The sequence below is a fragment of the Oncorhynchus masou genome, chromosome 19 (assembly GCF_036934945.1).
Source record: "Oncorhynchus masou masou isolate Uvic2021 chromosome 19, UVic_Omas_1.1, whole genome shotgun sequence".
Taxonomy (NCBI): domain Eukaryota; kingdom Metazoa; phylum Chordata; class Actinopteri; order Salmoniformes; family Salmonidae; genus Oncorhynchus; species Oncorhynchus masou.
This window is the reverse complement of record NC_088230.1, coordinates 13736678-13759170: the sequence shown is the minus strand read 5'-3', so window position 1 is coordinate 13759170 and position 22493 is coordinate 13736678. Positions and strand designations below refer to the sequence as shown.

The 22493-nt window shown below is 39.2% G+C and overlaps 1 protein-coding gene across 5 annotated transcripts in view; it reads right to left on the bottom strand.

Annotated features, from left to right (window-relative positions):
* Positions 1 to 22493, bottom strand: part of LOC135505835 (guanylate-binding protein 1-like) — a 41158-nt gene that overhangs the window by 7358 nt on the left and 11307 nt on the right. For 4 of the 5 annotated variants that reach the window (XM_064925016.1, XM_064925018.1, XM_064925019.1 and 1 more), the window contains 4 exons: positions 13887 to 14014; positions 13533 to 13642; positions 1894 to 2084; positions 1255 to 1497 (listed from right to left, as the gene is read on the bottom strand). In XM_064925016.1, the coding sequence (XP_064781088.1) occupies positions 1255 to 1497; positions 1894 to 2084; positions 13533 to 13642; positions 13887 to 14014 (672 nt within the window). Of the gene's footprint in view, positions 1 to 1254; positions 1498 to 1893; positions 2085 to 13532; positions 13643 to 13886; positions 14015 to 15705; positions 15881 to 22493 lie in introns of those variants that run through there. The other variant, XM_064925020.1, reaches the window with a different exon arrangement.

The window sequence follows — 22493 nt, the reverse complement described above, 5'->3', positions numbered from 1 at the left end:
ACCTGCCTAAATGATTACCGACCTGTAGCACTCATGTCTGTAGCCATGAAGTGCTTTGAAAGGCTGGTCATGGCTCACATCAACACCATTATCCCAGAAACCCTAGACCCACAATTTGCATACCGCCCCAACAGATCCACAGATGATGCAATCTCTATTGCACTCCACACTGCCCTTTCCCACCTGGACAAAAGGAACACCTACGTGAGAATGCTATTCTTTGACTACGGCTCAGCATTCAACACCATTGTGCTCATCACTAAGCTAAGGACCCTTGGGTCTAAATACCTCCCTTTGCAACTGGATCCTGGACTTCCTAACGGGCCGCTCCCAGGTTTTAAGGGTAGGTAACAACCCATCTGCCACACTGATCCTCAACACAGGGGCCCCTCAGGGGTGCACACTCAGTCCCCGCAAAGCACTACAGAGGGTAGTGCATATGGCCCAATACATCACTGGGGCCAATCTTCCTGCTATCCAGGACCTGTATACTCGTCGGTGTCAGAGGAAGAAATTGCCAAGGTCTCCAGCCACCCTAGTCATAGACTGTTCTCTCTGCTACCGCACGGCAAGCGGTACCGGAGCACTATATCTAGGTCCAAAAGCCTTCTTAACAGCTTCTTCAAATGGCTAACTGGACTATTTGCATTGTCCCCATGCAACCCCCCCATTTTTACACTGCTGCTACTCTCTGTTTATTATCCATATATAGTCACTTTACCTCTACCTACATGTACATATTACCTCAATTACCTCGACTAACCGGTGCACCCGCACATTGACTCTGGACCGGTACCCCCCGTATATAGCCTCGCTACTGTTAATTAATTATTTACTTCAGTTTATTTTTGTAAATACTTTCTTCTTAAAATGGCATTGTTGGTTAAGGGCTTGCCAGTAAGCATTTCACTGTAAGGTTGTGTTGTATTCGGCGCATGTGACAAATAACATTTTATTTTATTTTATTTGATTGAAGTAGATTTAACAAGTGACATCAATACGGGATCGTAGCTTTCACCTGGATTCACCTGGTCATTCTATGTCGTGGAAAGAGCAGGTTTTCTTAATGTTTGATATACTCAGTGTATGGTAGTAGAAATAGAGGTTGTAGTAATAAAGAGGTAAAAGTAGACATGGTAGTTGAGGTAGCAGCAGCACAATTGGAAAAAAGCAATTATAGTGGAATATTTTCAATTATACCCAATAGACACACACTGTATTTTCTCACACCTATATAATAGTTTAAATACTCACTTTTACCAGTGACTTTCAGGCCACCTATCATGGTCTTAGTCTTGACTTCTTTAAATAAGTGGTCACAGAAGTCTCTGGACTGCTTCACAAAGGAGGGTTCCAAGTCAGCATCTGTCAACTCCTCCATGCGTTTCATTTTCTCAGAGTTGGCAGGACGTTCAAAGACAAAACACCAACGGGGGGAAAAGTATTTCCGCAGACAATCACGGGGCTGGTTGTATTTAACAATCTTGTTGCTTGTACCTTTGAAAAAAAATAACATAAATGAACAGATAGAACAAATTACAAGACAGCAATCCATGTTGTTGTTTTGTTTACCTGACCACTGTCTCCAAATGTTAATTGTCCAAATCATCTTAAAGTAACTTAAATGAGCTAAACAATCAATTGAAGAAACTTTAGGATGATTTGGGCATGAAATGTCAAGAATGCTAATATCAGGACCATTGATATGAACAAATTAGCATTTGTAAACAGTGGCCAGGTAAACGAAACCAAAGCATGGATTGCTGTCTTACTTTGGCAATAGACTGCTTGCAAGGTAAGGAAACTAAAATGTAATTTGGTAGAACTGTCCTTTTAAGTAGAACTTTAAGTACCATATATTAAGTATCATTGATCCATGTGTAGTATTCTCACCTTGTTTCAGTTTAAGAGCATTCTCCAGGTACTGATGTGCTGTGATGGGTTTTCCATCAAGCTTTAACTCTAGTCCGAAATCTCTGACTGCCCACACAAAAGACGGAAAGAAACGAACATAGTCTGCAGATTCATCAATGTCTCCCTCAACCGACTTCACCTTAATGAGGTCTGTCAGTTCTGTCACATAGCTTTAGGGGGCGGCGTTGAGGACAATAACCCAGACATATCCAGACTTAGTTCGATGACACATCTTTGTTTCTGTCCCATCATGGCATCTGTGAGAGCATGGGCAGCGCCATTGAAGCCATCTCCATTTTGAAGTAGTACATTTTTTCCACTACTACTTCTATCAGTTGGTAAACAAATTGAAAGGGTACATACTGTCACCTGGAGTGTTGTTTGAATAGGTATAAAGCCAAGGTTGGCAAATTACTGTCACCTGCAGTTATGGACTGTTTGCTCATGAGTATAATTGATTGACTGACCCCTCCTGATGACCTGGATGGAATTGTGTGGTCCTTTCTTAACCCATAGGAAGTTATACCCAGTTCACTACTTTAAAATGGTGGAAGTCCTCAATGGCAATGTCCATACAAAAACTGGTTATGTAGTGATCTCTATCTCTCTAGGATCCCCACACTGAGGTTGTGACCAAATTCTACAGGGTACTGCTATTTAGAACATTATTTGGTAACACTTTACATTAAGTTGCCCTTTTTACTATGGAACTAACACATTAATAACATGGTAGTTAAATAGGTTTTGACCATGTAATTACATGGTAATTGGTGTGTTGTGGAATTAATTATAACACAATTGGAGCAAGGAATGTGTAATTACACTTTCACTTGCTGAAGGTTATTCCACCTGTGTAATTACTGTGTTCCACATGTGTTAATACACATTTTCTTGTTCCACTATGTAACTGTTTTGTAATTACACAATTGAAAGTCACCTGTAAATTACCATGTTAATGACTCAAACCAAAATATTCAATATAGACAAGAAAAATACAATAATTTGTGTGTTATTAGTTTATGCACACTGTGTCTATTGTCGTGACTTAGATGAAGATCAGATAAAAAAAAATTGACTAATTTATGCAGAAATGCAGGTAATTCCAAAGTGTTCACCGTATTTACATTTCTCCATTAGGGAACGCCTTCTCTGTGAAGTGCACGTCTGCAATAACTCAATTCGCCCTTGCACTCCTTCTAAACGCAAATTGAAAAAACTTGACAACAGGTAAATTCCACAAATATTAGTACACTCTGTTCATAACAGATTATAGCTTTGGAAACAGAAAACTGTATAGAGATTCTGGCTGTCCCCGAACCCAAAAATATCTTGGTCGACCGAGAGTCGTCTGTTCTTTCAACCAATCGATTGTTTGACATTTTTAAACATGTATTTTTCCATACATCCTATGTGGTTTAATCAATTCAACTATATGCACTGAGCTTGTCTAAAGCTTTAAGAGCTCTGTTTGATGAAATAATTAAGACACACAAATGACTAGAGGGAGGCTGACCGCAATTGATATGGTTGTGCCGCCTGCACTTAAAAAAAAGACAGCAAGTGACTGTGTGACAAGCACCGATTGTCTCTCTCTCCTCCCAGCTACATCAATCTCCTCAGAACATTAACAGTGTTTATGGGGCTGTCCATGTTGCTGAAGCTGCAACATAATTACAGACATTTCTGACTGAAATGTTTTGTCACCGAAATCCCTCAATTGTTTCTGAAAAATATTCCCTATTTCCTCAAACCTTGCTCTCTTTATGTGACATATCATATCATAGCATATCATAATCATATGACTAAATTGGTTATAACAAACTCTGAACATGATAACACAATTGACAGTAAAATGGATGCAGAGGACGTTACAAATAAACTCAAAATGGGGGAATGTTCACTGGTTTCTCAGGAGGTAAAGGGGAGGTCAGATGCGTGGAATAAATTTGACTAGTTGTGGAAAATACTGGAGATCAAGAAAAATAAGGAAAGGAGCAAGCGCTACATAGATATTATGTGTGCCAAACAGGTGCTGTTCGATTACAATATAATTTTTCCTGACCGTTTAGAACAATGTAAACAACACTAAATTGGTGGCAGGTGACCGAAAGGTTGCTAGATCGAATCCCCGAGCTGTTGTTCTGCCACTGATCAAGGCAGTTAACCCCCTGTTCTTAGGCCGTCATTGTAAGTAAGAATTAGTTCTTAACTGACTTGCCTAGTTAAATTAAGGTTAAATAAAATAAAATAAATTAATTAAAAGCCTACCAGTCTTTTGGCACGTTTATTTTATTTTTTGTAAAATCTTTATTATAGCAAAGACTAAAAACAGTTGTATGCATTCGTGAATGCAATTGCTGAAATGGAACGGTTTAATTATTGTTTACGCAAATTATTCAAAGGTCGCTTTGTTATTTAATTTTAAAGCTAAAATGCTTGATTGCGTTTCAAAGCATGAATGACTCGTATGCTGTGTGATGATATGAACCAATGAATTATTGATTAATACAGTAGCCTATATACAGTTGAAGTTGGAAGTTTACATACACTTAGGTTGGAGTCATTAACCTCTCTTGGGTAGGGGGCAGTATTTTGAATTTTGGATGAATGAGGTGCCCAATGTAAACTGCCTGTTACTCAGGCCCAGAAGCTAGGATATGCATATGCACTACCATCATATCCTATGGTAGTATTGGATAGAAAACACTCTAAAGTTTCCAAAACTGTTAAAATAATGTCTGTGAGTATAACAGAACTCATATGGCAGGCGAAAACCTGAGGAAAATCCATCCAGGAAGTGGGATATTTTTGATGTGGGTACTTTTCGAATTGAATGCCTTTACAGTCAGCATCTGTTGGGTTAGGGCCCAGATTGCAGTTCCTATGGCTTCCACTAGATGTCAACAGTCTTTAGACATTGTTTCAGGCTTGTATTCTGAAAAACGAGGAAGAATGAGACAATTTTCTATGCGGCATGCAGAATGAACCAGAGCTGTTTTGCGCACCTGACTGATTGCTCGCCGTTAGCTGTTTTTCCTTTCTATGGGAGATGCTATTGTCTGGTTGAAATATTATCGATTATTTAGATAATAGACAACCTGAGGATTAATTATAAACATTGTTTGACATGTTTCAACGAACTTAACCGGTACTATTAGGATGTATTCGTCTGAGTTTTTGGGACATAAAGAGGGACTTTATCGAACTTAACAAACATTTATTGTGTAACAGGGCCTCTTAAGAGTGCCAATATATGAATATAATCAAAGTTAAGTGATTAATTTTATCGCTATTTCTGACTTTTGTAATTCCTTTACTTGGTTGTAAAATGTTTGTATGCTTTTGTAAGCGGGGCGCTGTCCTCAGATAATTGCATGGTATGCTTTCGCCGTAAAGCCTTTTTGAAATCTGACACAGCGGCTGGATTAACAAGAAATTCATCTTTAAGCCGATGTATAACACTTCTATTTTTATGAATGTTTAATTTGACTATTTCTGTATTTTGAATTTGGTGCTCTGCAATTTCACCGGATGCTGCCTAAAGGAAGTTAAAACTCGGTTTTCAACCACGCCACAAATTTCTTGTTAACAAACTATAGTTTTGGCAAGTCGGTTAGGACATCTACTTTGAGCATGACACAAGTAAGTTTTCCAACAATTGTTTACAGACAGATTATTTCACTTATAATTCACTGTACCACAATTCCAGTGGGTCAGAAGTGTGCATACACTAAGTTGACTGTACCTTTAAACAGCTTGGAAAAGTCCAGAAAATTATGTCATTGCTTTAGAAGCTGCTGATAGGCTAATTGACATCATTTGAGTCAATTGGAGATGTACCTGTGGATGTATTTCAAGGCCTACCTTCAAACTCAGTGCCTCTTTGCTTGATATCATGGGAAAATCAACAGAAATCAGCCAAGACCTCAGAATTTCTTTTAGACCTCCACAAGTCTGGTTCATCCTCGGGAGCAATTTCCAAACGCCTGAAGGTACCATGTTCATCTGTACAAACAATAGTACGCAAGTATAAACACCATTGGACCACATAGCCATCATACTGCTCAGGATGGAGACGTGTTCTGTCTCCGAGAGATGAACGTACTTTGGTGCGAAAAGTGCAAATCAATCCCAGAACAACAGCAAAGAACCTTGTGAAGATGCTGGAGGAAACAGGTACAAAAGTATCTATATCCATGGAAAAACAAGTCCTATATCGACATAACCTGAAAGGCCGCTCAGCAAGGAAGAAGCCACTGCTCAAAAACCATCATAAAAAAGCCAGACTATGCTTTGCAACTGCACATGGGGGCAAAGATCGTGATTTTGGGAGAAATGTCCTCTGGTCTGATGAAAAAAAATTGAACTGTTTGGCCATAATGACCATTGTTATGTTTGCAGGGGGGGAAAGGGAGGCTTGCAAGCCAAAGAACACCATCCCAACCGTGAAGCACGAGGGAGGCAGCATCATATTGTGGGGGTGCTTTGCTGCAGGAGGGACTGGTGACTTCACAAAATAGATGGTATCATGAGGGAGGAAAATTACGTGGATATATTGAAGAAACATCTCAAGACATCAGTCAGGAAGGTAAAGCTTGGTTGCAAATGGGTCTTCCAAATGGACAATGACCCCAAGCATACTTCCAAAGTTGTGGAAAAATGGCTTAAGGACAACAAAATCAAGGTATTGGAGTGGCCATCACAAAGCCGTGACCTCAATCCCATAGAAAATTTGTGGGCAGAACTGAAAAAGTGTGTGCGAGCAATGAGGCCTACAAACCTGACTCATTTACTCCAGCTCTGTCAGGAGGAATGGGCCAAAATTCACCCAACTTATTGAAGTTAAACAATTTAAAGGCAATGCTACCAAATACTAATTGGGTGTATGTAATACGGTGGATGTAGCTGGTGCATGGAAGTCAGGCACAGGAGAGCAGAGATGAGTGGACAAAGCACTTTACTTAGACAATATTTAGAACAGAACCGCGTCACAAAAAACAAATGCCCAAAGAACAAGTGAGGCAACATAAAGTACAACAACCAAGTACAAAGTACCGGCTGCCACAAAGCACGGGTACAAAACAAAACCCGGTGCAAACCAGCCGGAAGCGTGCCAACCTTGACAATAAACAATACCCCACACAGGCATGGAGGGAACAGAGGGCTAAATACACATAGTAATTATGAGGAGATGTAAACCAGGTTTGCAGGAAAACAAGACAAAACAAATGGAAAATGAAAGGTGGAGCGGCGATGGCTAGAAGACCGGTGACGTCGAACGCCGCCCGAACAAGGAGAGGGAACGACTTTGGCGAAAGTCGTGACATCTCTCTACTATCATTCTAACATGTCACATTCTTAAAATAAAGTGTTGATCCTAACTGACCTAAGACAGGGAATTTTTACTAGGATTAAATGTCAGGAATTGTGAAAAACTGAGTTTAAAAGTAATTGGCTACTTATTATTATAATGATGGTCATAACAATAATAGTAGTAATAATAGCAATAAGAAAGAGATCAAGAAAAAGGAGGGTTATTTTTCTGACAATTTGGAACAGTTTAAACATCACTAAATAAATAATAAGTAATACCAGAGAGGCTGTTCTAACGGAAAAAAAACAAGTGCAACCCTTGTATTACAGCCTAGCAAATATTGAAAACAGTCAAATTTGTGAAATTTTTTATCTGAAATGTTGTGGTTGTGTGAGGATTGGAGCTCACTGAATTAGTAGGCTATTAAACAACACTCAAACAAGAAACACAAGCAGGATCTGTCTTATTTCTGTAGATATATATGGATGATTTATAAAGTCAGGCACATTTAACAGTTAGGCTATTGATTATAGACCAAATTAAGGTGGGGTTTCCTCTCTCCTCACTTTTCTTAGACAATTAAGGCAAGGCCTGTTTTCTCGTCTCCTAACTCTGCTGCTGCCTCCGCCACATTGTTCTCAACCCCAATCTGCTTGTTAACTTTGCTATTATGCACATAGCAACATAGTCTAGGAAAAGGCATCAATTTATCAGCACACTGATGTTTCAGAACCGCAGGAGAATGTGCATTTGTTATAAAATAATGCTGTTTTTATTAGTATTGCACCATTGTCCTTAACCATATATATTTTCAGTAGCACATGTCTTAGAGTACCATCCCCACATCCTCCACAATGGATTAGTCCACTCAGACTGGCGCGAATCAGAAAGCTGTCTTGTACACCATGATTTATTATTATTTTTTGCTCCTGCTCGACTAAAGAAATCGCGGTCGACCAACAGCCTATCGACCAAACAATAGAACAGTCGACTAAATGGGGTCAGCACTAATAGAGATCAAATGTTCCATTGATAAGAACATTTGCAGAATGTCGGCCAAAATCCATCTCGCTCCATCTTCACCCACTACCGAGCTTCCTCTCATCAACATATTTTGTAGTGAGTGGAAACACCAACCGGATGCTTCACATTTATACATCCGGTAAAATATCTGTCTCATTGTTCTCTGTGGCTTAGCTAGCCAACGTCGCCATGACATCGCCTACAAAGGTGATCAGGGATTTCTACTGGAGAAGCAGTTTCTGCCTATCTCCATTCATACTGTACTGTCTTTGGACATAGCATGTGGCTCCCATTTTGGCTGCAAAGGAGAGTGTGAGATGTCAGTGCGATGTCACTTCCTGGTGACAGCCCAGCGCTCTTCTGGCTTCTTATTTTTCTTATTTTGCATGTGCAAAAGTACAATGTCAGTCACTAAATCGGGAACAAAAATGTTTCATGAGTTATGTAGCACTATATTGGATCACTCCAATATGGCTCTGCTGTCCCCCCACTCGGTTTGGCTTGTGCCATCTCCTTTGGGTTCGGTCCTTGTTTTTATTACTTGTGACAGAATGTACCAACCTGGGCGATACTTGGTTTGGTCGAGCAGTATTGGCGGCGCTGAGGGTTTGTCTTAGTTGTCTGTGTGACTTGTCTGTCCACCAACCTTCCCGGTTTTAGCCTTCGGATCCGGGGAGCCGCCTACCCTGCAAGATCGGGAGACTGTGTACGTTTCGCTCCGGCAGACTTGCAGTTCTCACCTGAGAGTGAGCTAGGTGTCGTGAGGCGCATCGCGGTTTCATCTCTCACAGGGCGCAGCCATCTTGCCTAGACTCTTGTGTGTATCACGGTGAATGAGCTATGCAAAGTAGCTCGCTTAACCAGAGGTGATCATTGCAGGACAAAGCACAGTTATAAACACACTTTTCCTTATGTCCTGCCAACCTGAACCCCCACGTATATACAGTGGTAGGCTTGATTACCAACAACGACGAGACGGCCTACAGGGAGGAGGTGAGGGCCCTCGGAGTGTGGTGTCAGGACAATAACCTCACACTCAACATCAACAAAACTAAGGAGATGATTGTGGACTTCAGGAAACAGCAGAGGGAACACCCCCCTATCCACATCGATGGAACAGTAGTGGAGAGGGTAGTAAGTTTTAAGTTCCTCGGCATACACATCACAGACAAACTGAATTGGTCCACTCACACAGACAGCATCGTGAAGAAGGCGCAGCAGCGCCTCTTCAACCTCAGGAGGCTGAAGAAATTCGGCTTGTCACCAAAAGCACTCACAAACTTCTACAGATGCACAATCGAGAGCATCCTGGCGGGCTGTATCACCGCCTGGTACGGCAACTGCTCCGCCCACAACCGTAAGGCTCTCCAGAGGGTAGTGAGGTCTGCACAACGCATCACCGGGGGCAAACTACCTGCACTCCAGGACCCCTACACCACCCGATGTTACAGGAAGGCCATAAAGATCATCAAGGACAACACCCTTCCGAGCCACTGCCTGTTCACCCCGCTATCATCCAGAAGGCGAGGTCAGTACAGGTGCATTAAAGCTGGGACCGAGAGACTGAAAAACAGCTTCTATCTCAAGGCCATCAGACTGTTAAACAGCAACCACTAACATTGAGTGGCTGCTGCCAACACACTGACTCAACTCCAGCCACTTTAATAATGGGAATTGATGGGAAATTATGTAAAATATATCACAAGCCACTTTAAACAATGCTACCTAATATAATGTTTACATACCCTACATTATTCATCTCATATGTATACGTATATACTGTACTCTATCATCTACTGCATCCTTATGTAATGCATGTATCACTAGCCACTTTAACTATGCCACTTTGTTTACATACTCATCTCATATGTATATACTGTACTCGATACCATCTACTGTACCTTGCCTATGCTGCTCTGCACCATCACTCATTCATATCTTTATGTACATATTCTTTATCCCCTTACACTGTGTATAAAAAATTAGTTTTGGAATTGTTAGTTAGATTACTTGTTGGTTATTACTGCATTGTCAGAACTAGAAGCATTTCGCTACACTCGCATTAACATCTGCTAACCATGTGTATGTGACAAATAAAATTTGATTTGATTTGATTTATAGCAAGAAATAAGCTATAAACGTGTGTGAGGTAGAATGACTTGCCCCTTCATGGTCAAGCAGTTCACTCTCCACGCCTCCTCCTTCAGATAATGTATGAGACAATGGCTGATTCAGCAGAGATGGGGAAGGAGAGATGTAAGTCCGTTGTAATCTTTACTATTATACAGTATTGCACAGTGTTCACTATAGACATAGTACATTACACTGTTGGCTTCATTCTTTCCTCAAGGAAAAGTTACAGCCATTCATTTCTCGTCTCCTTCAGATAATATATGAGACTAAGGCTGATACTATATGTCCCATTCTATACTATCATACAGTATTGCACATTATATACTATAGACACAGTAATCTTACACTGTTGGTCTGAGTTTATGCTAGCCTCACCATAGTGAGATTACACTGGTTTTGTTTTTTCACAGCTGAGTTGCGATAGTTTTCTATCACTATTTTACAGTACAGACAGTAACTGTCATAGTTTCCCATGGAAACTCACATCTCAGCTCTATTACACTGAGGGTTTCAGTGTGCAGCTGGGTTTACTGTAGTTCTGTTGCACTATTTTACAGTACAAACAGTAACTATCCTTTAATTGGAAACTGACAGCTCTATTACATTACTGTTTTTTGTTCTTCACACAGTGTGTAGCTGGGTTTACTATAGTTTTTCTGTTGCTCTACTTACGGTAGGCTACGTACATACAGTAACTATGTTTCCAGTGACTATCCTAATTTTCCCTTGGAAACTCACTCTTCAGCTCTATTGAACTGCTGTTTTCACACAGTGTGTAGCTGGGTTTACAATAGTTGTTTGTTGTACTATTTTACAGTAAAACAGTAACTATCTTAGTTTCCCATGGAAACTCACATCTCAACTCTATTACACTGAGGGTTTCAGTGTGTAGCTGTGTTTACTATAGTTCTGTTGTACTACTTTACAGTACAGACAATAACTATCCTAGTTTCCAGTAATTATCCTGGTTTTCCTTGGAAACTTACTTTTCAACTATATTACACAGCGGTATTGCACAGTGTGTAGCTGGGTTTACTATAGTTTTTCTGTTACACTACTTTACATTACAGACAGTAACTATACTAGTTTCCATCATAAACTCCCATTACAGCTCTATTACACTGCTGTTTTTCACACAGTGTGTAGCTGGATACCATATTGGAAGGATACCATATTGGAGTGATCTAATAGCTCGCATAATCATGGTTACATTTGTAACATTTTTTTCTTCTTTTTTTTGCGATTTTGTAGAAGTGAGTTCACCAGGGAGTGATGTCATACTGACCTCTCACCTCTCACAAGCTCCTCTGTAGCCAAAATAGAAGCCACATGTTATTTCTGTCTCTTAATTTGTTGTATTAATAAAGGTTTGTTATGTAAGTCTCAAAACAGTGAAATAATATTGTTAACTAAATGTTTCATGAGTTTAATGACAATTTTGTCTTTATTGACCAAGTTGGAAAACACTTTGACATTGTGCCAGTGCTTACAGTAACTTGCTTTCGAGCTATCAACATTAATTAGCAAAATTCTAGCTAGCTAGCTTTACCACCCTGTGTTTTTACATTTTACCAACTAGTTAGTACGTTTTACTAATAGTTCTTGCTTTAAGTCTGAAATGGGGAATTGAATTTGAATGGTTTGAATATGAATCTTTGTCAAATCCACTAGAGAAAAGTCTAAATGTTCTCCTGTCTCCTTAATTCTCAATGTTAGCCTATGGTCTGCAAAGGTTGTTACATTGTAACTACAAAGTCATAAACCATTTCACTTCACTTTATATTAACGCTGCTCTATGTAACTTAGTGGGTGACCCAAAGTTTCATTTTTGCAACTTTTACTTTCGGGTTATATACACCAGCTTCAAACAGCTGAAAATACAATATTTTTTGTTAGTGAAAAGATATTTCACCCCGGTTTAGATGATTATACATTGCTTGTGTTGTCACATAAACTGAAATTCAGCAATCTCTCCATATTGCACATTCAAGTTGCTTGCTCCTGGATAAGTACATTGCAAATACATGTATATCCCTTGTAACAACATTTTAATTAGAGAGTTGGTTGACAAAGATTCTTACACAGTAAGTTCAATGTAAGTAAATGTTCTCCTGTCTCAATTTCTCCTGGTTAGTCCATTGTCTGTAAAGATTGTTACATTGTAACTACATATATGTAGTAATTATAAAAGTTATGACCGACTGGGTTTCACTTTACGATAAGTTGCTTGCTCCCGGGTAGGTACATGATAACTACAAGTATATCCTATGTCACTGCATCATTCTTACATTACACTTGAGTCAGCCTTTGAGCCAGGTCACAACACAGAAATAAACCTGTTGAAAATGACAGGTAGCTAATAGCAGGCTGTGCATTGTTACACCTGTTGTTACCAGGTCCTAATCTATTTATTAACCCGGGTTATTACATAGAGATTCAGTGGTAGGGGCACGTTGTAGTTGCGTGTAACTCGGTCACATTGTGGTTTGAGTTATTAACAAGGTAATTCACAGATGACTTTCAAATGTGTAATTGCAAAACATTAGTTACATAGTGGAACAAGAGAATGTGTAATAACATCAGTAGTTACATAAGTGGAATAAGCTTCCAATTGTGTAATAACTGATTCCAAAACAACCCTGTTACAGTACCATGTAATTACATGGTAAAAACGTATGTAACTACCATGCTGTTAACAGTTATTACTGTGTCAGCTACATAGTAATAGGGGCAACTTAATGTAAAGTGTTACCCATGATTTCTTTTGTAGGAATGTATGTAGTGAGCTACAAAAATAAACATATTTGCTGTTTACATTGGGTGTGATTGTATTGGATAGTATAACACCACCAGGTTGCAAAGGGAATAATATCGAGTTTGAGGGTGTGGCCTGTAACCCGTTCAGCTTTCTGCAAAGTTAAGTCTCCAAAGCTAAGCCTCCCAAAGTCACCCAAACCTTACCACAACTACTGCTTTTTTTCATTACAGTGGCAGAAAAACAATAGCCTGGTTCCAGATCTGTTTATGCTGTTTTGCCAACTCCTAACTCCATTGTTATGCATGACAGCACACAGATCTGGGACCAGGCTAGAAAACGACCCTTTGCTCTGGGCACTATCTCCCCTTCCCCATCTCTGCTGAAGGATACTGCAGTTTCTCCAGGGCGTAGTTGTCGATGGTGCCCATGCTGTTGTACACCAGGGTGCTGCTCAGAAGAACAGCCAGGGAAAATATCCAGTTGTCATTACTATCATCACCCTGTCAACACAGAAAGATGAGGTAGGTGTTACTGGAGTGATGAGTGAAATAAAGTTAGGGAGTAGTTCAAAGTTCAAGGAGAAAAACGTTACAAGTTTGTATAACTTTACTCTGCTGTATGTTTTATATGTACTGTATGCATTTTCATTGCATACAATATTTTGACAATGAAGAGCCTCTTTTTAATCATTACAGTAGTAGCCTTGCATGTAACTATGTTAAATGTATAACCTTGATTTCCCACCTTCTCCACATCCCCCAGCCCCTCTGTATCCAGCAGCACCAAGGTGTGGTCTGATTTTATTGGGTGGGGCACACACCACATCCAGATGCCCTTAGTCTGGGACTGAATTGTGGCTCCAAGGGCAAAACCTTGAGGAATGAGGATAATAGAACAACATGTTTAGTACATTTAGCTTTGGGCTAGAGGCAGCTGAATGAAGTGTAATAGTGTCACTTCTTTTTTGTATATCACTTTCAATTTAAAGGCAAAAAGCAAAGCTCTTTAAGTGCAGAAAATAAGTGCAAAAAGATCATTACAAATGTCATGTGCTTAACACAAAAAAAGACCAGTACAAGACATGCAGACAACCGACATGGGCAACCAGGTCCTCCCCACAAACATAATTCTCCTGCCCTAATACATGGACTTATTCAAAATGTCTTTTCAGTGTTGATATAGATTTACCAGACCAGGCCCACCTCAACTCAGCCCAGCTCTACACAGCACCGACCACTACCCTAGGGTCTGTCAAAACAATGTTGGGGGTAGTGCACCACATGATGTAGTCCACACCATGTTTCATTCACATCATGAGCCTACACATGCTGAGAGTTTGGAACTTCGCCAGCCACACTGCCCTCCAAACCATGTTGTGGAAAATATTAAATCAAATACTTCTCTGATACCGGAGCTTGTGAATTCAAATAGACTTTCTAACAGAGAGCAAAGCTGAGCAATTCCATGGAAGAATGGTGGCAAATGACCTGAGGGAAGTAACTTCATTAACATGTGGAATGGACTCATGCTCTGAAAAAGTGAGTTCCGCGGACCATTTAGGCTTCTGATATGTTTGTATTAAAAACCTATATTGTATTCACAAGTGTTGTATTCTGAAACAAATCTTCACGACACTTCACAATAACAACATTTACAGTTGACCGTGGCAGCTCTAGCAGGGCAGAAATTTGATGAACTGACTTGTTGGAAAGGTGGCATCCTATGACGGTGCCACTTTGAAAGTCATTGAGCTGTTCAGTAAGGCGATTCTACTGCCAATGTTTGTCTATGGAGATTGCATGACTGTGTGCTCGATTTTATACACCTGTCAGTAACAGTTGTGACTGAAATAGCCGGATCCACTAATTTGAAGAGGTGACCACATACTTTTGTATATATAGTGCATATGTTGTTCTCTAGAGCGCATAAAAATAAGTCTGATGATTTAAGCATACAGTATTACTTTGGATGGTGTCCATGTTGATCATGTCCCTGCTTACAAATATCAGGCCATCTGGATAGTTGAAAAGCTGTCTTTTAAAAAGCATATAGATGAGTTAGTTAAGAAGCTGAGAATAAAAATGGGCTTCTTCTATAGAAATTGGTCCTGCCTCTGACTAGATAGTAGAAAGCAGATTATTCAGTCCAACTTTCCTATCGGTCCTAGATTATGGCAACATCACCTATGGCTATTGTGACTATTTGAGCAAAATGTTGGCCTACCAGCAAAACCAATGGAGAAAATCCCACAACATTTTCACATAGAAATAGCTTCTGATTTCTATGATAGCCTACAGTAGCCTATATGTGGTGTTCAATGCAGAATTGCATTTAAAAAGGTTTTTACATTATGAAGGGCTTGACATTAATTATTTTTTACTTGGGTCTGTAACACCATGGGCCAAATAGGACACTGTAAATTACATTGTATTGTGTTGTATGATGCAAGAAACCACTTTACAAAATAAAATGAACAAGAATTAGACAATGTCGGATTATTTGAATATTTAAACCTGTCTTAAAATACAACACTGCCCGTTAAATTAAGACATAATCTTTTTACCTGACAGGCTTTTCAAAGACAGCTTGAAATGTAGCCTCCATGTTTTGTGCTCTTGTAGCAAGCAGTAACTCCCCATTGCATACCTATACTTATCTATAACTGGGCTAATAACTCGCTAACTAGCAAAGAATATCGACAAATGTGCACACACACGGCTCTGCACTCTGATCTGAAAAGCACATTCACTTCCTGGTGATTGAAAGTCCGCTTGTGGGCTACCCCGCCAATATAATTGTACTCGGTTGCACTCTGGCTCTGCCTACAACAAAATCGTAGACTCAGTCTTGCAATGTTAGATTTGTTTTGTTTTGGTTCGTTGCATTGAAAATTGGCTGATATTATGTTGATTCGATCACAGAAAAAAAACATTTGATCTAAAGTATATAGTAACAGGCTGACTGCGTCGCGAGCGCGAGCGTTGCAAAATACATTTAGAAATCTATATTATTCAATTGTTGCACCCACACTGCTCGCACACGCCAACAAGCGTCTGCATTGCCAAGGGCTAACACGTAAGATGTGTTATTCTGTTAACCACCGCTACCTCAGCCGAGCGTAGTTTTCCGTCTGAGTAATCCTCTCAAGGTTCACTGTTTGTTTTATTGTTCACATTAATACTTGTTATCTAATTTGTGTTCTTTCTTTTTTAATGCAGGAGTTCGTTTTCAATTCACTCAATATCGTTAGTCTGAATGCTAGGGGTTTGAGGAATCCTACAAAAAGGAACGTTTCATTTTTATACTGTAAACGCAGTGATGCAGATTTTGTCTTTCATGAAACTCATTCGGGTGAAAGTGATTTGAAATTTTGGAAAGCACAATGGGGAGATATGGCCTATTTCAGTAATGGATCAAATCATTCTGCTGGTGTTTTGACACTTATTCACAAGTTTAAAGGTGACATTCTAGAATCTACATCTTCACAAGACGGCAGATGGGTCATAGTAACTGTTAAACTTGACAATGCTATTTTCATCATCTGTAATGTATACGGACATAACTCACATGTTCCTAATAAGACCCTTTTTATCCAATTTACCAGGAAAGTACAGGATTTGGAATTGGGCGCCTTAGTAAGGTCAAGAGCAAAATGGAAAGAAACACTAGTTACTTTTTTGCACTTGAAAAGAGAAGCTACAGAGGAAAATCAATAACTGCACTCAAAATTAACAATGTTTTGTGCAGAGATGCCATTACAATATCATCATTTGTCAATTCCTTTTATGAAAACCTTTACAGCTCTCAATTTTAGGAAGATGGTTGTGAAAGCTACATTTGCCACATTCAGAATTATGTCCCTGTAATTGAGGATGATTTCCACTCAGTTTGCGATTCACCTGTGTCAATTGAAGAAATTAGAGAGGCTCTGAATTCTATGAAAATAGAGAAATCACCTGGCCCTGATGGCCTGACAGATGAAATCACCTGGCCCTGATGGCCTGACAGATGAAAACACCTGGCCCTGATGGCCTGACAGATGAAATCACCTGGCCCTGATGGCCTGACAGATGAAATCACCTGGCCCTGATGGCCTGACAGATGAAATCACCTGGCCCTGATGGCCTGACTAATGAAAACACCTGGCCCTGATGGCCTGACAGATGAAAACACCTGGCCCTGATGGCCTGACAGATGAAATCACCTGGCCCTGATGGCCTGACAGATGAAATCACCTGGCCCTGATGGCCTGACAGATGAAATCATCTGGCCCTGATGGCCTGACAGATGAAATCACCTGGCCCTGATGGCCTGACAGATGAAACACCTGGCCCTGATGGCCTGACTAATGAAAACACCTGGCCCTGATGGCCTGACAGATGAAAACACCTGGCCCTGATGGCCTGACAGATGAAATCACCTGGCCCTGATGGCCTGACAGATGAAATCACCTGGCCCTGATGGCCTGACAGATGAAATCACCTGGCCCTGATGGCCTGACAGATGAAAACACCTGGCCCTGATGGCCTGACAGATGAAATCATCTGGCCCTGATGGCCTGACAGATGAAATCATCTGGCCCTGATGGCCTGACAGATTAAATCACCTGGCCCTGATGGCCTGACAGATGAAAACACCTGGCCCTGATGGCCTGACAGATGAAATCATCTGGCCCTGATGGCCTGACAGATGAAATCATCTGGCCCTGATGGCCTGACAGTTGAATTCTATAGACAGTTTTGAGAGTTACTAGAAGACCCGATTTTCAAGATGTTTCAAGATTGCATTAAAAATTGGGAAATGGTCTCCACTAGGAAACAGGGCCTTATTTCATTGATTCCGATGCCCGATAAAGACCCTTCTCTCATTGAAAATTGGAGACCAATTACTTTATTAAATGTTGATTACAAATTGATTGCTCTGGTTTATGCCAAAAGATTAAAGAAAGGAATTAGATACCATTATAAATATGACTCAAACAGGATTTATGAAGGGCCGTCACATAAGCTCTAACATTAGTTTAGTCTTGGACCTTGTAGATTATTCAGATGCAATTGACTCAGATGCGGTTGTCCTATTTCTGGACTTCTGTAAAGCCTTTGACACAATTGAACATTAATTTATCTTTAGGTCTCGTAAACTTTTTGGATTTGGTGAAAATTGTATCAAAGTGATTTGCATGTTTTACAAAGATATAAATAGTTATGTGCTACTAAACCATAATACTTCCAAAATATTTAGTATCAACAGAAGTGTACGACAGGGATGCCCAATTTTGGCATTTTTATTCATTTTGGTTGTGGAACTTGTATCTTTAGATATTTTGAATAATGCACATTTGGATGGCTTAACCATTTTTAACAAATAAATCAAAATATCCCAACTGGCTTATGATACTACTCTTTTCTTTCGAGACAAAGACCAGGTTGCACATGCCCTTAATGCTATAACAGCATTTTCTATTGCATCAGGATTAATGTTCAATGTTTCTAAATGTGAAATCTTATGTTTATTTGACTCTGATGATAAAGAAATAGAAAATATTCCCGTAAAGGACTTTGTTAAATATTTAGGAATACATCTGTCAAAAAACCACTTAGTCAGACAACATTTGGATTTCTCTCCTAAAATTAAGAGAACAAAAAAACATATTTAATAATTGGCTACAAAGAGATCTTTCTATACTTGGGAGAGTACTTCTGTCCAAGGCAGAAGGACTGTCTCATTTTGTGTATCCCTCATTATCATTATGTGTAAATCAGGCTACTTGTAAAGAGATCAATAAGACCTTTCTTGACTTCATCTGGAAAAACAAGTCTCACGAACTAAAGAAATCTGTCCTTTCTAACAAAAGAGCTGAAGGTGGTCTAGAAGTGTTGGATTTTGTTGACATAAATAACACTTTCACGATAAACTGGTTGAAAAATGTTTGATCGATACTGATTCAATATGGTATTTCATTCCAAATCATGTGTTTAATAAATTGGGAGGTCTTCAATTTTTACTGAAATGTAATTATATTCCTGAAAGATTACCTGCTAAATTGGCTAGGTTTCACAAACAAGCTTTACTGGCCTGGAAAACATGTTTCCTGCACAATTTTTCCTCACATAAAGCTCTTTTGTGGAATAATTCAGACATAACTGTAATGAATAAGTCATTGTTCTACCCCAGCTGGCATGAGAGGAATATTGACTTTGTTCTTGATATTTTCGACAACAAGGGTAATATTCTCACATATGAACAATTTATAACATTGAAAGAGTTTCCAATACCTTTCAGAGAGTTTATTTCTGTGATCAAAGCCATTCCCAGTGGTCTAACTACACTTATGAAAACTCATCTTAATTTGGGGAATGATCACAAAGTTTATCCAGAACTCAGATTGGAAGACGTGGGCTTACTTGAGAAATCTTGTTGTAATAAATATATAAGACAAATTCTTCATTCACAAAACCAACTTACACAGAGAGGAAAGTCTTTCTGGAACATGCTTATTCCTGACATTGTCTGGAAAAATGCATGGTTAAGGCCTTACAAATACGGTATACCAAACCAAGTTATGGAAGTGCACTTCAAAATTTTACATAAGATATATCCATGTAATTCTATGATTTCCACATTTGTGGCTATTGATGATATCTGCATTTTCTGTGGAAAAGAAGGTGAGGATCTGTCTCACTTCTTCTTTGAATGTAAATTTGTGGCAAAATTTTGGGAAAACCTAGCAAAGTACTTATTTACCATTATGAACACTGCCTATATTTTTTTACATTAAATATATATTATGTTACTATTGCAATGAAAACAAAACCACTGAGATGATTGTAATTTTTTTTTATTGTTGACAAATACTTTATACACAAACAAAAATGACAAAATTCTTTACCAAAATTACATATTTTTCTGATTGAATTTAATTATCTTATTAAAACATTAACCCTAGTGAATAGCAACTAGAATAAGAATAACAAGAATAAAATCTTCATTGAATCATTATAATAAGATATTTTCAGAGTGAATATAATTGCACTTAAATTGTTTATTTTTTGTATTATTTTATTGATATTTTTTGTATGTTTGAGTATTATTAATACCTGTGTTTGGTTTGCTAGACATGTTTGATTTTTGTATTCTGAAAAAAATATATATATATATATATAAAAAAAAAAAAAAGCTAACACGGAACCCAAACCGGCTGCCCGCGTGCACCATCACCTCATTGGTTATACCAACGTGGGTGACTGAAAGACGAACGAGGTTGGTGGTGGTAATGCACCCAATTTATGAAAGTTGTCAATCGCAATATAAAGTCAAGAGAAGAAAAAGACTAGAAGGAGGAGAGATGATTAGAAATGATTCGGTTGACCATTTTATGTGTGGATTAATTGTTGGAGTAGAGGAACTTGTGCATTTCAGGTAAAATAACAACTCAATGTTTATATCCCAGGACAAATTAGCTAGCAACAGCAAGCTAGCTAAATAGGACAAATTAGCTAGCAAGTGCAAGCTAGCTAGCTGAATTGCCATAAAGGTCTAATGCTTTTCGACCTGTCTCCAAATGAATGTAATTGGTTCAGAGTTTGTTTGATATTTTAACCTGCGTGTCGTGATCGCGTTTGGTGCTGGTCACAACTTGCAGACTTGTTTACGTGTTGATGGGCGGTTTGTGTGTTTTATTGCCAACCTTACTTTGCTACCTGACAACTTTAAGGTTTTACTTTTTAATTACCGTTTATATTTTTTGTTTTTTTCCCTCACTCAACTTTCTCACTCTGGATGCTTTATCTGGACGTGGTTCGTCACGACCTCCAACATCCGAAAATAAGTAATTCTAATTGCAGTCGCTGTACTCATAATATACAGGAGAACGATTGCCCTATGGCGAGGATAGCTCTGTTGCAAGCCCAGCTTCAGACGCAATCGTTAGGCAAGGGTAATTTCAGTGTAGGAAAGGATGAAACAGCGTCTGTGCCACCAGTAAGTTCAGATAGTAATGTTAGTATAAATCCCCCCCGCACGGTCCTCGCAGCCAGCAGAAACTTTCAACCGGTTTTCCCCATTAAGCAGTGAGTCGGAGTCTGAGGCTGTTGGGAAAATTATGACTGAACAAATTATTTTAAATGGAACTGTAACTAAGTAAAACTTATACTCTGCTTTATTATATCTGACTAACAATATGAGTTCATAAGAAGGGATTGTGTGACATGGACAAGGAGTAATTAAAGTTAATGAACACCATTCTAACTAGGAAGAAACAAATGGGTTGGGGACTGTGTAAACACATAAGGTCGTTAGCCTATGGTTGACCCTACAGAAACTTAGCTCTGGGGTTTTTAGATAAGACAGTGAGTGCATTCCTAAGTTTTCTGTTAATTAGAACTGTCAGCTCAGTGTTGATCGATAATGTTGAGGGGTCAAAAGTTATCTGGGAGTGTGTTAGTAAGTTAGAATGAACTTTTCACCTAACTTTGTCCCGGTCAAGAGGAGGGGATTCTGTTAAAGCAATGAAATGACGTCAGGATCTGTATATAAACTGTTGCTCGTGGTTAAGTGTCAGCGCGCTCCGAGTTTAAATTCTGTTACCTATTATTGAAAGACTGGTCTGCGTCTATTTTATGCAAACAAGAATCTTAGAAATTCTCATAAAATATATTAAGGGTTTTCAATTGATGAAAACACATTGGCATAATTAAATTACGGTAACAGAGGCCGAGCCTTCTCTTGTCTCTACTCCTCCCGTTACGGGGTCTGAGATGCCGAAGCTTCCCACCATTAGCTCTGACAAACTGAAAACCCTAGTCATTGGCGACTCCATTACCCGCAGTATTAGACTTAAAATGAATCATCCAGCGATCATGCACTGTTTACCAGGGGGCAGGGCTACCAACATTAAAAACTTCTTGTAACTAGGGGGCAGTATTTTCATTTTTGGAAAAATAACGTTCCCAAAGTAAACGGACTGTTTTGTCAGGACAAGATGCTAGAATATGCATATAATTGACAGCTTAGTATAGAAAACACTCTAAAGTTTCCAAAATTGTAAAAAATATTGTCTGTGAGTATAACAGAACTGATATTGCAGGCGAAAGCCTGAGAAAAATCCAATCCGGAAGTGACTCATGTTTTGAAGGCTCTGCGTTCCGATGCATCCCTATTGAGCAGTGAATGGGCTATCAACCAGATTCCTTTTTCTTCGTATTCCACAAGGTGTCTACAGCATTTTGACGTAGTTTCACGCATTTATGTTGAAGAATGAGCGTAAGTGACTATATTGCGTAAGTGGTCACCTGATGGCTCTCAGAGTGATTCTTGCGTAAAATACAGAGGTAGCCATTTTTCCTCTCGGCC